Source organism: Paramisgurnus dabryanus, chromosome 2 (genome assembly GCF_030506205.2).
Source record: "Paramisgurnus dabryanus chromosome 2, PD_genome_1.1, whole genome shotgun sequence".
In the NCBI taxonomy this organism is placed as follows: Eukaryota; Metazoa; Chordata; class Actinopteri; order Cypriniformes; family Cobitidae; genus Paramisgurnus; species Paramisgurnus dabryanus.
In genome coordinates, this window is record NC_133338.1 from 27,969,361 (window position 1) to 27,984,194 (window position 14,834).

A 14,834-nucleotide genomic window follows, 5' to 3' on the forward strand; every position below is an offset into this window, starting at 1 on the left:
GCAGTGACGTGTTTACAAGAAGCGAACGGAGGCAGAAAAACAAAACAACAATGGAGGACAATCATCATGGCTACACGAGACATCTTCGTACTTTTACAGGAATTAAAAGGATCTTGTTTGAAAGAAAGTAAGCGAGGAGGTCGAACAATCTGGTAAGTTTACTCAATTTGAGCTATACAAGCCCCTCCAATGATGCATGATTTTCACGCGCCAATGAAGAGAGTTAACTCAAAAATTTTAAGCGTCAAAATGTTCAAGCGAATATCTCGTTTTTCCCACCTCTCCTGCGTCTTGTGTGAATGCACAGTTAGACAGCATGCTATGTAAACTCATACATGATGGTGACTGCAGTTGTACCTGAGGTTTAGTCATCTCAATTGCAATGTTCTGAACCTCAAGGTGCAGATTTGCTTTGGGTGATTTGAGCTCAACTTCAGCATTGGGGTTGATGCACATCTTTGCAGAGGCAAAAATGGGTTTGAAAACTGAACAAGGAAACAAATGAGATATCAGATGTCTATAGGGTTAAAAGAGGTATAGACCTGAATGTTAAATTTAAATTAAGTTCACATTATGTTTAGCTGTGTTTATGTACTAGAGGAGCGTGCTGTGTGTGCATGGTTTTAATCATACAGTTTGTTCAAACAAAGCATGAAAAACAATATATGTCGAGCAGACACACCTATGTTAAAGTAGTATTCAGATAAATGAACAATTTATGGTGTAAACTAAACTGAACTGTTGACTAGAACTACATTAATCCTAACTCCTGGCCATTAATTGATAAAATCAGGATAATAATAATGAATACAGTTAAATATTTCCAATATATAATAAAATACATACTGTATTGATAACCTTGCAGTTCCTCATTTCTTGTGCTGATTCCTGCTTTCAGTTTGCTCTAAATAAAAAATATATATTTAGATAAAATGTGATAAATGTGATAAAATTATGTGGTTCAAATGTCTTTAATTTTTTCACAAAAATATTGAAAATGCTAATCTTAATACAATTTTGAAAATCTTATTAACTGCACATACAAAAAGGCATTGCAAAAAGCGTCCCTGCACAACACAGGAAAAAGTGTTAAGAAATCTTTCAGTTTACTTTGCAGCTAAGTCACATTATTTCAGAATATACTAGGAACTTTTATGAATAGAAGTTTATCCTCTTGACCACACAAAGCATAATATCCTCCACACTGATTATACACACCACACCCTTAAAGTCGCCATGAAACGGAAGTAGCGATTGCCTTATTTTCTCCGTGGTGACGTATATCCGAATGAAACGGCTTTTGAGATGAAATAAGGCAGGGCTGGATTTGAATTTGTCCATCGAGATCTGATTGGATCGTTTGAAGTTGGGTCGTGCTGCTAATTGCTAATCACTGCGATCTTCTCCCGGACCCCGCCCACCTGCCATACTTTTGACCGGAAGTGAAGAGAGATCGTTTTGAGGAGGGGAGGAGATTTGCATTTTTGATTAAAGATTATGAGCACACACGAATTTTTAAAAAATAATGAAGCTCACAGATAAGTCATTTGTTAATAATACCACAATATAAAAAATACATATATAGTTTTTCATTTCAATTTCATTGCGACTTTAAACACACAGGGCATCAGAAAACACAAGCATGATTGATAGACACTATTTTGTATTATGGCAACTGGTTACCACTGTTGTATAGGTAAATATTAAATCCACACAGCTCATACAATGAAAAAAATCCACCCACTACTACTTTTTTATTTCCCATTAAATTAAAAAGCAGTCTCATTAGACATGCGGTTTTGATTCTCTTACCAATGTGATGTCACACTGATAAAACCCCGCCAGTGGTCACTGACTGACAGTCCTGCATTACCATAGTTTCAGCCCTCAACGAGTTGTACAGTGTCTGCCATATCTCAATAGTGAGATACTATTGTCTCAGACTGTATCTACAGTAATCAGATATATTTTAACTGTAAGCAATCACTGTGTCTTTTGATAAGAGAAGAGCAGTAGCTCATTTGAAGTTAAAGATACAAACATGAAAACACAGAGTTTTGGCCCCACCCAAATAGGGGCATTTTGGAAATGTTATAATAAACAATCTGTAGGATATTTTGAGCTGAAACTTCAGACACATTTTGAGCACACATGAGACTTAAATTACATCTTGAAAAAAAAAACAGGTCCCCTTTAAAGTGATATTTGTGACCCGTGTTAGCAAACTGAGTCGGAATTAGCTAATTTAATATTTTGACATTCTCGATAAAAAAAAACTTGGAAAATTTGTTGGAATCCGACAAAAAATGACAGAGCTACACGTGTTTGAAGTTGATAGAGTCAGCAAAGTCAATTTCGATAAAATCGAGTTAAAGATTTTTGAAGGTTTAAAAACAAAATCATCGCATCCATGCGTTACAATCACTGGTAAAACTAATAGATTTGGCACACACAAAGTCAAAAACAATTCTATAGGGAAAAATATATATTCAACTTTTTTTCTTTTTTATTGTTTAATTGACACCGAGTCAGACAGCTTTACTAAACCTCATTCACACAGCACTTTGGTCATAGTAAATAATCGTAAAATTGCCAGACAGATTTCTGTGTGAACACAAACACGTCCCATAAATGTTCTGGGATCGCTCACGGAAAGAGGACCTAGCAGCATTCCCGTAACATTCCCGGAAATACCTCTGTGTGAACAAGACGCAGAAACCAATAATAACTAACATCAAGCATGTCCTGCATTTCTTTTTTAATTCCTGCATGTTTTAAAACCAAAATGTGAGACACGCATGTGAATGCACATATCTTTGTATTAGATTGAGCATTTAGGATGGTACACCTCTCAGAAAACGTACAAATAAAGATTTTAGATGTTTAATGACTTTTTAGAGAATTGGGATCGCTAGACGAATGCTTAATGTACTTATTTTTATGAATACCTCAATTATAACCAAAATCAATATTTATACTTTCGCCTATAGCTTAAAATTAGACAGTGCGCATTCTGACTTATTATGCCAGCATGGGTCACATTTAAGAAAAACAAAGCTCATGGGTGATACTGGCAGTTTAAAGAAATTAGTCTCTATAGTAAGTGAAATAATAAAAAAAATTTAAAATACAGAAAAAATGCAGCTATAAAAATTCCCACAGTTCGGCTCTCATATGCTGCAATAAAGCAAAAGTTTTATAAAAGTTGGGCAGTGAAAAAGGATCACAACTGTTAGACAGACAGCATGTACAGACTGTGTTATCTTGATGAAGCGGTTTTCTGTGTTGTGCTGATTACATAAACCACTGTCAGCAACATGAAACATTTCCTTTTGCATCTCTGAGAAAGAAAATAGAAAAGCTAAGAGCAAAAGCACGGTCATTATCACTTCTACATAAATATTACAAAAGCTTGAATGATGAGCCATTGTTGTACCGTGAAGCTGGTTCCCTTCCTACAATACAAGGTCTTCAGACAGTGACCCACAAGCACAGTGAATAAACACAGTTTATTAACATGCCCCTTTATCAGCTACTGAAAACAAAGGTATTAAGTATATAACATGAAAGAACTATGCTGTACCAGTTTTGCTTTCTGTTTTTATAAAATACAAACAATAATCAAACCACAAAATATATAGATTATTTTCTCTGATTATGTTTCTGATTAACCCACTAAAAATAAATTAAATCTGAACTTTACTTAGTAAAGGCATGTCACGCTTCTAGGGATGCGTGATAATTTGCATGTCATTGTCATTGCGCATCTTTTCAGTAAAGCTGGTTTCTTGATTAGTATTAAATCACCATCACCTGCTTTCAGATGGAGAGGCATTTACTATACAAAGCCTTAGTTCACTGACAGTCGGGGCAATTTCGCATTGATTATCGGGGATGTATCGCCTGCGATATGTATGCAATATATAGGCTTTGTGTAGTAAATGCTGCTCCATCTGAAAGCAGGTGATGGCGATTTAATACTTATCAAGGATACTGACAAGATGCGCATGATATCGCATGCAAATTACCGTGCATGCCTACAGGCTTCATTACAAGATGTAGTTTGTTTCTTAACCCTAATGGTTGAATAATGTGCATAAAACCAGTAACCAGTTCAAATATTTTCTAATGACTACTACACACTAAACCAGTAAACTTACACGCAGAAGCATGTGTGTCTTGCATAACTGGTTTGAGTCATGATGAAAAATTTGTAACACTCAGCAAAGGGTGGAAAAGTGTGCCCAGATAAAACAAAAATAATTAAAAAAAGGAAGCGATGAGTGGTCTCGCTCATAGATGTGTTTGCACAAACACACACTCTACAAACATGTAAAGGGGCGAGTGCAAACAAACTGAAGAAAAGACACTTTGCTAAACATCAGAAAAATAGGATAGAAATGGCCGCCTCATTAGTGCACTCATTACAAGGACAGCATACATCCCCATGCAATGGCATACAACAGAAAACCTTAAAGGCACTTAACATATGGTGGCCGGTACAATGCAATGCATGCTTCCTGTGTGTGCATGATAGAGCTTTTATAAAAGGTTTGAACAGTTTAATCTGATGAAATATGCTGCACAGAAAACAAAATGAATACAATAGAAATCCAACATAAAAACCATGACACATTATAGGTCTTTAAAAAAATACTAAATACAGAAAAATATTAAGGGCACATTACCACTATCTCCTCCCAGGAGTCCCTGTAGAAGATCGGGCTGTTGACGTTCCAATAAGCACAAAAACAATCCAGGCGCCCCAGCTAAAAAAGAAAATGCAAATACACATAGACACAAAATCAAAACTGTACTATTGTTGGCACAAATCTTACAATAGCAAATAAGAGAAGCATAAGAATTATACCTTGTAGATGATCTTGGCTGCTTCATTTAGAATACATGTCTTCCAGTTTTCATCTGTTGTCTGGAAGAGAAAAAAAACTGTGTGAATTGCGATGCTTGGTTTAGTAAATCGATACCGATTGCAACTAAACTTCACTTTATGTGGCCTATTTATAATAAGAGATCACCTGTAAACTGAGTTCAGAAAGAGTCATGCCCATAGCAAGGGGTCTCTGAGGGTCCGACACCTAAAGCACAGATAAAACACATTTGTCATAATATTATTATTTAAAAAAAAATAATAATCTCTTTCTGAGACCATATTATAGTGGGCCCATCTTCATCACATGGCCCAGGATGAACATTACCAGTTGTTTCCTGCTGTCAACAGCCATGCTTACATCAGTCATAAATGTGCACAAAACAGAGCACACATGCATTTAGAGTCAATACTCACATCATCCTCATATCTGATGTGGATACTGGTGATTTTTACTTGAAGGTTTTTAATAACTTGTGTAGCCAGTTTTTCAGTGAATGTGTCTTTCTTTTCCTCATGTGGCTTTTCTGCAAATAAAAAAAGCTTACTGTAACTCCATCCTATTAACCAATCAAATACCTTTTCTAGCATTCACAGTCAACAAATGCAGTTTTTGAAAATATCTGCTCATGTTTGGGGCTCATCTGCAGCCACCCACCTGCTTTATGTTCATGCTTTTTAGATCTCCTAAAGGGTTTTTTATGCTTTTTAAGTTTACGTCCTTTGTCTTATAAAACGCAGCATTGGGAGAAAGAGAAAAGCCAGTCAAGAAGAATAAAATTACAGTGCATACCAGTAAACACGCATGCACGACTAAGAAAAGAAACGAGAATTATTTAAATGAATGCACACACATGCAGTCATAGACAGACTTCAACAAATAATGCACAGAGGCGCACAAAGAAAAAGGAGTCAAAAAGTTGGTCCCTCAAAATGTTTTCCAAACTCTCAACACATCACATAAATCAACGAACGTCTCTCAAAACAGAAGATGGACATTTGACTGCTCTGCTACTGCAGTGGGTTCTGTACGTACCCCGTGGTGAGTTCTTATACACATAATTCTCCAGATTAAACACAAGCTCTCCATCCTGAGAGCCTGTGGTCCATCAGATGCAGCACAAAGCAAATACACACAACCGTTAGAGACAAAGAGTTAGATAGTTTAGTGTGTGGACAGACGGATAAATGGTTTGGTGTGGGGATAGATGGATGGATGGTTTGGTTGTGGATAAATATGGATAGATGGCGTTGTGTGTGGATGTATGGTGTAATATTGACAAAGCTAACTCACCTCTGTGTGCAACCATTTGCAAGGTTTGCTCAATGCGTTGCAGCTCCTTCTGCTTGGCCTCCTGCAAGTAACGCTCCTCTTTGGCTGGGTCATACTTAATCGCTTTAAACACACAAAAAACACTTAGTCACAAAAGTTATTCAGAAGACATTGATAACATAGACCTGCCACCACCTTTTAGACGACACAGCCACAGATCATTCACTGATCATTTGATTCACATGAAAATGCACATAAAAATGGCAACCTTAGTCAAGTAGACTTGAATTTTTAAAGCAACTATCTGGCAACCACCTCTGGCACCTACCACTCTCTTAGAACCGGTTCAGTCAAACTACATGAGGAAGAAAACCTCTAATGCCTGCTATGGTGTGTCCTAGCACTGTTTCCTTTTCTGCTCATACTGTAGATACAACTACGTTGTAGAACCACTCAAGCAACAATGGCAATTAAAGAAATTCCTATAAAATAAATTTCATTTTCAAGGCAATTCTGTCCATAAACTGAAAACATTCATGCCATTATCTTGACTAAAACACTATAGCACACTGTTAAGTGCATGTAGCTGAGATGTATTTCCCCAGCTCAGGGAAAAGAAAAGCCTGTAACTCTCTGGCATCAGTGGCATGCTCCACTGGCATGTGTAAGTTGACCGTCTACATTCCAAAAGACGCAAAGGAGAAATGCACAAGTTGAATGATTTTACATATGTTGCAATAGCAATAAGTTTTGATGACGATAAAGCAGAGCCCCAAAGAAATGCCCAACACAACATAAAATTATTCTAAAATTTGATGAAGAGCATACATATTATGTACTTGATTGGGGCATCACCAGTAAACCCACCAATTTTATGATTAACCATTCTATCCATAAACATTGGAATAGAGGTAAAAAATATATAGGTAGAAATAGTTAACCATACCAAAAAGGGCTTACAATTAGATAAACATAAGAGTCATTGGTCCATGTCCCAACCTGACACCCTGCTACCCACCACACTGAACCTTGCTTACCATTGTATGGTGAGGTTAATAACTCAAACTGAGCTGCAACATGTAAAAAACAATATCAGACAAAGATGTCCAATTTAAACTGAATATAATATATGCACTAATAATATATATATATGTTCTATTGCAAAGTATTTTCTATCATTGCTGCAACAATAAGCAAAAAATAAACAGATCTACATGTTTTGGGTCAAAAAGGGACAGACCACTCCTTTGGGTTAATTTTTTTTCCTAATCCAGAAAATGTAATATTTGACTCAACAATGGGTTAAAACAACCCAGCATCGCTGGTTCATAGGTTGCTCAACAGGATGGATTCATTCCTTTAAAACTTAACATTGAAAATATTCTCAGCCTCAGACATCATACCCACAGAATGTTGGCTGAACGTCTGATGTGTATCGTACACTTAACCCTGTGAGAATGTCGAAGTCGTCTTCTGATTTGTTAAAAAATAAACCGGAATTCCGGGATACGCGAGTGTCGTGATTATTCACGGTCCCCCGGGAAACAAAGTTCTGACGTTTGTACAAGGAAGAGAATAAGTTGTGTTTACGTGGCTAAAAATGAGCAGTTATCATGATCAGCTAAACTTTGCATTCTCAAAAATATAAAAGTTCCTGGTATAGACTCTCTAAAAGACGTCCAAGAGTTTTGCTTGAGGGAGCTGGTGGAGTCAAAAAGATCGCAGCTGGCGTTTGGTTCTGCCGAATTTATTAGGTGTTAAAAAGTGGAGAGATATGCTTCAAACAGATGTTTACAGAGAGCGTCTCATTGTAGTGGCTGTTGATAAGGTGCACACCGTTGTTTTATGGTGAGTAATGATGTTTATTTAGACGGCTGGTTATTAAATGAATGACTTGTTGCCAGACATTTCCACACTCCGAAACGTGATGCTAGATGAAACAAACTGTGACTGGTTGTTTGACATGTAGGTCAAACGACCTTGTGGGCAGGCATTGGCCAAAAAAGCAGCGAAAAACACCAGACCTTCAGTATTGAAGGACTTGCTACGCGAGACTAGGTTGAAAATAACCCAGTATTTTTTGATGGGTAAATTCTCTAAAATGGCATATATTAACAAACATATTATAGAGTGAATTTTAGGGTGTTAAATAGTGATAAGTGATTTCAGCCAAAATATTCACTGTAAATGCATAATATAATATTGTTAAGATTCTTTGGGAATAAGTACTGCACTTAAAATTAGGGCTGGGAAAAGATTAATTGCATACAAAATAAAATTTTGCATAATATATGTGTGTGTACTGTGTGTAATTATTGTGTATATTTAACCACACACACATACATATATTAATGTCAGATTTTTTTTATTTATACATAAAAATTTTTATCTTATATATATATATATATATATATATATATATATATATATATATATATATATACACACACACACACACACACGCACACATGCAAATGCATACATGAATGTGTGTGTGTATTTATATGTACATAACAAGTACACACAGCACATACTCATATATTATGCCAAAAATCACTTTTATTTTGTATGCTATTAATCGCAATTAATCTTTTCCCAGCCCTACTTAAAATCAAATGTTATTTTTTTAGTAGAAATAACAAGGTCAAAAAACATTGTTACAGAATGTGTTTCTGTTACATTTTTGCATTGACATTTTGTTTACTGGAAACTACATTTTTCACAAGTCTGGTAAAGCACAAGAATTTATCTGTGTTATAAATAAATCATGCAATATTTAATACTGACATAATGGAATGGAGACGTTATAACAGAACTCACTTGCACCGGGAACCACAAGAAGATATAAACCATCTAACGTAGCCACCACTGCCTCATTGTAAAGGTTTTTCCAAGGGATCTTTAGGGTCAGCTTACCTAGAAAACAGGCATTTTCAGTTTAGTGTGAATACATGAAACCTTACAATGTGTGAATTTACTTTAAAACAGGCTTTGCAGCGTTTACAATAGTCGCCTGAGTAGTGTGGACGCCAGGATTAACTGCAGTAAAAGGTATGGGTTTTAAAATGTGAAACACAAATGTTAAAGTTAGCCTAACATTTTTAGGTTACAGCAGCAAAAGGGTGAAACTACAGTACATTTGAAAAAAATGCAAGTTCTTGCATTACAGTTAATGGCTGTTTGTATACAACGTTTGGCTAAACAACAGTCAAAAATACTGTTAAAAGATTATCTAGACGTGCATGCCATTCTTGTTAACTAATAATTTTTAACAACCTTAAACTTTCCAACAGTTGTTCAATGTCATCTGACTAGATCATGTGATAACATAAAATGATGACCTATTTAACAAGCTTTCTTTTATTGCCAAGACAACTGTGTTGTGATATTTGTTTATACAGAATCAAAAGCTAAACAATTAAAATGCAATTCTTACAGACTGTCTATACTAGGGCAAAAGTTAGGGTTAGGGTTAAAAAGTTTGAATAGTGTCATTTTGCAAATTTTTTACAGCATAAATATTAGATTTTTTTTACATGAATGTCACACTAAAGTAATTAGTCAAGAATAAATCAAATACAGATATTAGATTGTTGGAAAGGTTACATTTTCTTCAACAGTGAAAGTTGCAAACTTACCAATTTGACCAGCTTTTATTTTAAAAGGGACATCAAATTCACTCTAAAGCACAAAGAAATACAATGAATTAAATTTACATATAACACTGCTCACTACTTTAATCATCTGCAATGCAGAAAATAAAAATATATATATTTTTATACAACACAAATCACTGTTGGACACAGGCATACACACAAGTTTGTTATAATGCACATATAACAAATAGTTAAATTATCATTATGTTGAATCGCTTTGACACTTCCTGTGATTTTACAGATGCCACAGACTACCACTAACCACAGTGTTACTTTGTCATGCACCACTGTAACATTTTGCCACTTTCTCAGTCTGTATTAAAATGGCATAATTTAAACAATATTTTAATAAATTAAAATAAATGAATTAAAATGATTTTAAAAATGGTTGTCCAGTAAAAACTCACCAATGCATTTTCTTTCACCCTGAGGTTTTCTAACACAACATTTCCTAAAAGATACAAAATAAAACATTAAACTTTTTGAAAATAAATGAACATTAATCAATAGACATAAATGAGCAGCATCTCAAGCATGCTCTCTGTCATAAAAAAAAACAATCCTATTAGTATACAATCAATGGCATGTTAAAAGATTTAGTTGGGAATTCCCACCAGGATCAATATTTTGTTCACAAAATAAATCAATAGTGTTTTTATTTTTTTATGATAATAATTCAAATCTAGTTGCAACATTTTATGACAAAATGTGCAGACAAAATTGCACATTTAAAACAAATCATATTAATAATAATAATACTATTGTTCTTGAAATGTTTATGGTATTTTAAAACTGAGATACAAACAACAGTGTTATCTTATGTAAACTAAACAGTTTACATTTACTCTGAATGGGTTATCAGTAGCATACATCATGTTGAGATAAACACAGATGCCATACAGATAAATCTATAGTAAGATAAACCTCATGGACCATGCCAATTTTTGTAGACTACAAGACTAGTGAAATAATACATATTTACGATTCTATCAAGCAGAAAACATATTAAATCTCGTTTTTAATTCTGCAACAATATCACTTGTAAATGTGAATTCCTAGTGTAAAGGCCTAATGAAGTAATCCCTTAAAGCAACAGAAAGTTTCAATAAAATTAATGACACAATCAAACACTTTATTGTCTGTAAAGGTGTGGCCACTTGATCTTTACTTAAACAGTGTAGCTCAACATCAACAAAATAGAAGCAAAAACAAACAGCAATGTTTGCTATAATGACTGTGTGTACTGTATGCTTACATTAGCTAACATTGCGGTTAACCTATTCTTGTGCTTAAATGCTATCCTTTTAAAATAGGATTCACTGGACAAATGTCCTAAATACAAATACTTATATATATAATAGCAGAGCGTTTAAGTAATGACTTTCTCCTCCTCACAAAAACACATACCATTTTATTAAATTACGGTACTGTGTCCATTGCTATGGTCCATTGCCTAGGATTCACATGACACGGGTGGTGGTGGGTGGGGAATATGCAACTTAACAGACTACCTAACGGAACCGAAACCAACCCAACAGCATAAATGACATTACTGGACATTGCAGTCCATTTGCACCAAGATTCCGCTTCATATCAATAGGAGACAACGAACATTTTCACACAATCCAGAAGAGCGCGTCTTGTTGACAGCTTGTTTGATGATATGCGCTTACCTCCCCATATCCCAATCTTCAGCTGCGACTTGTCCAGGTTTTCCACATAGTCTCCTATAAATCTGTTTAAGAGATCACTGACTAAGGACTCAAACACCATTGTGACTCGTGAAGAGCAGCGACCCTGTCACAGGGAACGCGCTAAAATGCCACATACGCGATTGATAAGGGTACTTCCCTCCCTGTGTGACAGGCGTTTACACAGCAGCAGCAGCAGCAGCGACTCAATCGGTGATCGACTCACAAGGTCTGCGTTGTGGTCCATGGGATTACTTTAATATGAACAGACTGACTAGTTGATACAAGAACGTAGATTCTGAAAGTGAGAAGTGAAAGTGTAGAGTGGTCTGATGTTTACCAAATGAGAGAAGCCAAGATTATTGATTAACTTATCTGCAAGATAATAAATAAAGACAATGTACATTACAACCTTTACAGAGAGCAAAATCTAATGAAAAAGTTTACTGTTATCATTCTCCTTTGCCGTCTTAAGAAGTGTATAAAAACAAAGGAAAATGTGTTTGCGTGTGTAAACTCCTTAAACTCTGTTTCTCAAATACTTTATTGATTCCTTGAATTAATGAGTCCTTGAAAATATTAAAGCAACACTATGTAGTTTCCATGTAAAAATGACTTACAGCTCCCCCATGTGGTTGAAAAGCGCAACAGTGCCTGGTATCAGACACTCTTCTGCAGGCAGGGGGAGGGGCGGGGCTGTGTTTCCTACCCTCCATCGCCACTTTCAGAGTGTGCTTGTAGCAGCTAGGAGGCTGCTCAGCAGGGCATGAAATTAACACCCGACCACGCGCCAAATGCGGGTGGATTTTGCAATTGGCGGGTAACACTGTCAATCTACCAGCCACATTGGCGGGTAGCCAATGCGAATCAGAGATGCGCGGGTCATTGTATAAACAACCCACTCCAGACCGACATTTTCAACTAACCCGCCCCGCCCGCAATTGTTCAAAATAGTTTTTAAACTTGACCGCGGCCTGAATATCAGTAAAATATTTTTGGATGACTCGTAACCGGCACCCGCTCATTTCTTATCAACCTGCGCATATCACCGATGCAAATTGAGTGATTCATTGAGAGGATGCGGCTGCTGTTTCGCAACGTTCATGCGATTGGAAAGAAGATGAGGCACTTCTCTGACTACGTTTGGATGTGCGAGTAAGTATTAAACTGGTGGTGAGATGGGAAGAGAATGCAATGCTGACATAGGCTACTGTACAATCGCAGTTGCACAGATGTATAGTGCTGCTGTGACGGATCAGAACTCTTGATGTGTAAACTTTAGAGAGAGTTGCGCTACTATGCCTTATACTGTAGTACATTAACATACATTTTGCGAATATAGTAATGAAAAACAACGTATGTGCGGCGTTTATGTGCGCAGTTTGTGCCCCCTCTGTCTCTGTGTGCGTGCCAGGTTTAAGGGGACTCAATAGGGCACATCGGAGAGACGCATTCCTAAAAGCATGCGAACATAAAATCTTTCTGCTCTTGACAGGGCACATAAACAAAATGATCTCAACAGTATTCATTTTCTAATAAAACATTTCTTTATGTCTTAAGTGTATGTATAGAGAGTCAAAAACCAGTCTGTGCTGGTCTTAAAGAGACAGTAACCTCAATTAACCTACTTAAGTCTGTGTCATTAATGTTAATCAAACAACCTAAGACAAAGAGAAATTCACTTTTGTAGCTCTGAATTTTTTTTATATTTAATTCATACAATAAAGACAGTGTTATAATTCACTATTCGGGAAAAAAAAAAACTGGCTGGTAAAAAGTCTCTGTGGCAGGTGGATTTCTAAATCCACCTGCCACAGTGGCTGGTGGTCAAAAAAGTTAATTTCAGGCCCTGCTGCTCAGGTTGCAGAAACAGTACAATTTGTTTAGTTAAAAGTTGTTCTATCACTGAAATAATTTTAGAGACATTATTTAAAGGTAAAAAACTACATAGTGTTGCTTTAAGTACATTTTGTTGATACTCGCAGAACTGCACAATCCACAATGTGTCAACAAGGTGAAAAGTATAGACCAGTAGTTGTAGATAACCCATCAAAAGTCTTTTTCTTTGTAGGATGAGATAAAATATGTTACAAAGGGCTTTGATGGTTTTCCTCATCACATTTATTCACCACATCCTCCCATTGTTTAATCACTGCATTGCATGTTACTGTATCTTTCAGAATCACCTTTATTGGCAAGTTCTGTGGGTTTATATGTAAAAGAAATTTGTCTTGTTGTATTGGTGGATAAATAAATAAATAAAATATTAGAAAATGTTACAAAAAATATACAAATATCAACAGAGAAAAAGTACAGGATGTGTAAAGTGGGCCCAGTGCAAAAGCACACATTTGAGTCAGAAATGTGTATATGAGTTGTATGCTTATTATTGTTTTTGTTGGTGGAAAATGTTGTGTTATATCATCTGTTATAAAGTGTAATTCCTGTGTGATCCCCAGGCAACCTATAGTTGAAAAGCAAAGTTATCTTATGGTTTCTGGACACACATAGGCTTTAAGTCTTGTGTAATTAGACACTGTTAGTATCCACGCCCATTATTCACATTGCCATTGGGACACTCTTAAATACTCTCAGTGGAGCAAGAAAGGGAAAACAGAAAAATTATAATTAAAGGGGACAGAGAATGAAAAAACATTTTTACCTTGTCTTTGTTGAATAATGGTGGTAGTATACCCACATTCACAAACATACAAAAAGTGCTAAACATGCTAAACATCTCAGTCTCATAGAAATTCCTCTTTTAGAAATGTCAACCAGCCCAATCTGAAAAACTGATGCTTAAGATATCACAGGTATCTCACTGCCCCTCCACTTTAAAATAATTGGCCAAATTTTATGAGTGCCAGCAAAGTCAGCCAATCAGTAATGAGATTGCAAGTTAAGCCAGTAGGGGGAGCCAAATAGGTGCAAAACCACTTGTTTAAAATTCCCCACCCTTATAGAGCTATCTGAGAGAGGTTTTTAGGAAGCTTCTAAGGCATTACAGACCCAAACAAAAAAATTGTTGTCTACATGTCACATCACAGAACAAGAATAAATACTCTGTTCAATCATTCTATGTCACCTTTAACAATATTATTGCAATTCACTTACATTCAAATTAAATTTGTTTATTTTTAACTATGCTTTTCACAATGCAGATATTTTTCATAAGCTTTTTTAAGCATGGTGACAACAGTAGGGAACTGGGAAGGTGTAACTTAGGGCAGTGTTTCTCAACCCTGGTCCTCAAGGACCCCCTTCCAGAAAGTTTTAGATGTCTCCCAATTTAAAACACCTGAACTAACTCATCAGCCTCCTTCCAG

At 35.9% G+C, this 14,834-nt stretch overlaps 1 protein-coding gene across 6 annotated transcripts in view; it reads right to left on the bottom strand.

Moving 5' to 3' along the window:
* Window positions 1-11,712, bottom strand: part of vps13c (vacuolar protein sorting 13 homolog C) — a 57,698-nt gene extending 45,986 nt beyond the window's left edge. For 2 of the 6 annotated variants that reach the window (XM_065267760.2, XM_065267756.2), the window contains exons 1-13: window positions 11,491-11,712; window positions 10,225-10,268; window positions 9,800-9,842; window positions 8,982-9,077; window positions 6,183-6,284; window positions 5,925-5,987; window positions 5,547-5,615; window positions 5,306-5,415; window positions 5,037-5,096; window positions 4,871-4,930; window positions 4,689-4,769; window positions 847-904; window positions 358-485 (exon numbers count right to left, since the gene is read on the bottom strand). In XM_065267760.2, coding sequence (XP_065123832.1) covers window positions 358-485; window positions 847-904; window positions 4,689-4,769; window positions 4,871-4,930; window positions 5,037-5,096; window positions 5,306-5,415; window positions 5,547-5,615; window positions 5,925-5,987; window positions 6,183-6,284; window positions 8,982-9,077; window positions 9,800-9,842; window positions 10,225-10,268; window positions 11,491-11,590 — 1,014 coding nt within the window. In that variant the 5' untranslated portion in view covers window positions 11,591-11,712. Of the gene's footprint in view, window positions 1-357; window positions 486-846; window positions 905-4,688; window positions 4,770-4,870; window positions 4,931-5,036; window positions 5,097-5,305; window positions 5,416-5,546; window positions 5,616-5,924; window positions 5,988-6,182; window positions 6,285-7,198; window positions 7,232-8,981; window positions 9,078-9,799; window positions 9,843-10,224; window positions 10,269-11,490 lie in introns of all 6 variants that reach the window. The other 4 variants (XM_065267761.2, XM_065267759.2, XM_065267755.2 and 1 more) reach the window with 3 other exon arrangements.
* Window positions 11,713-14,834: the final 3,122 nt, after the last annotated feature.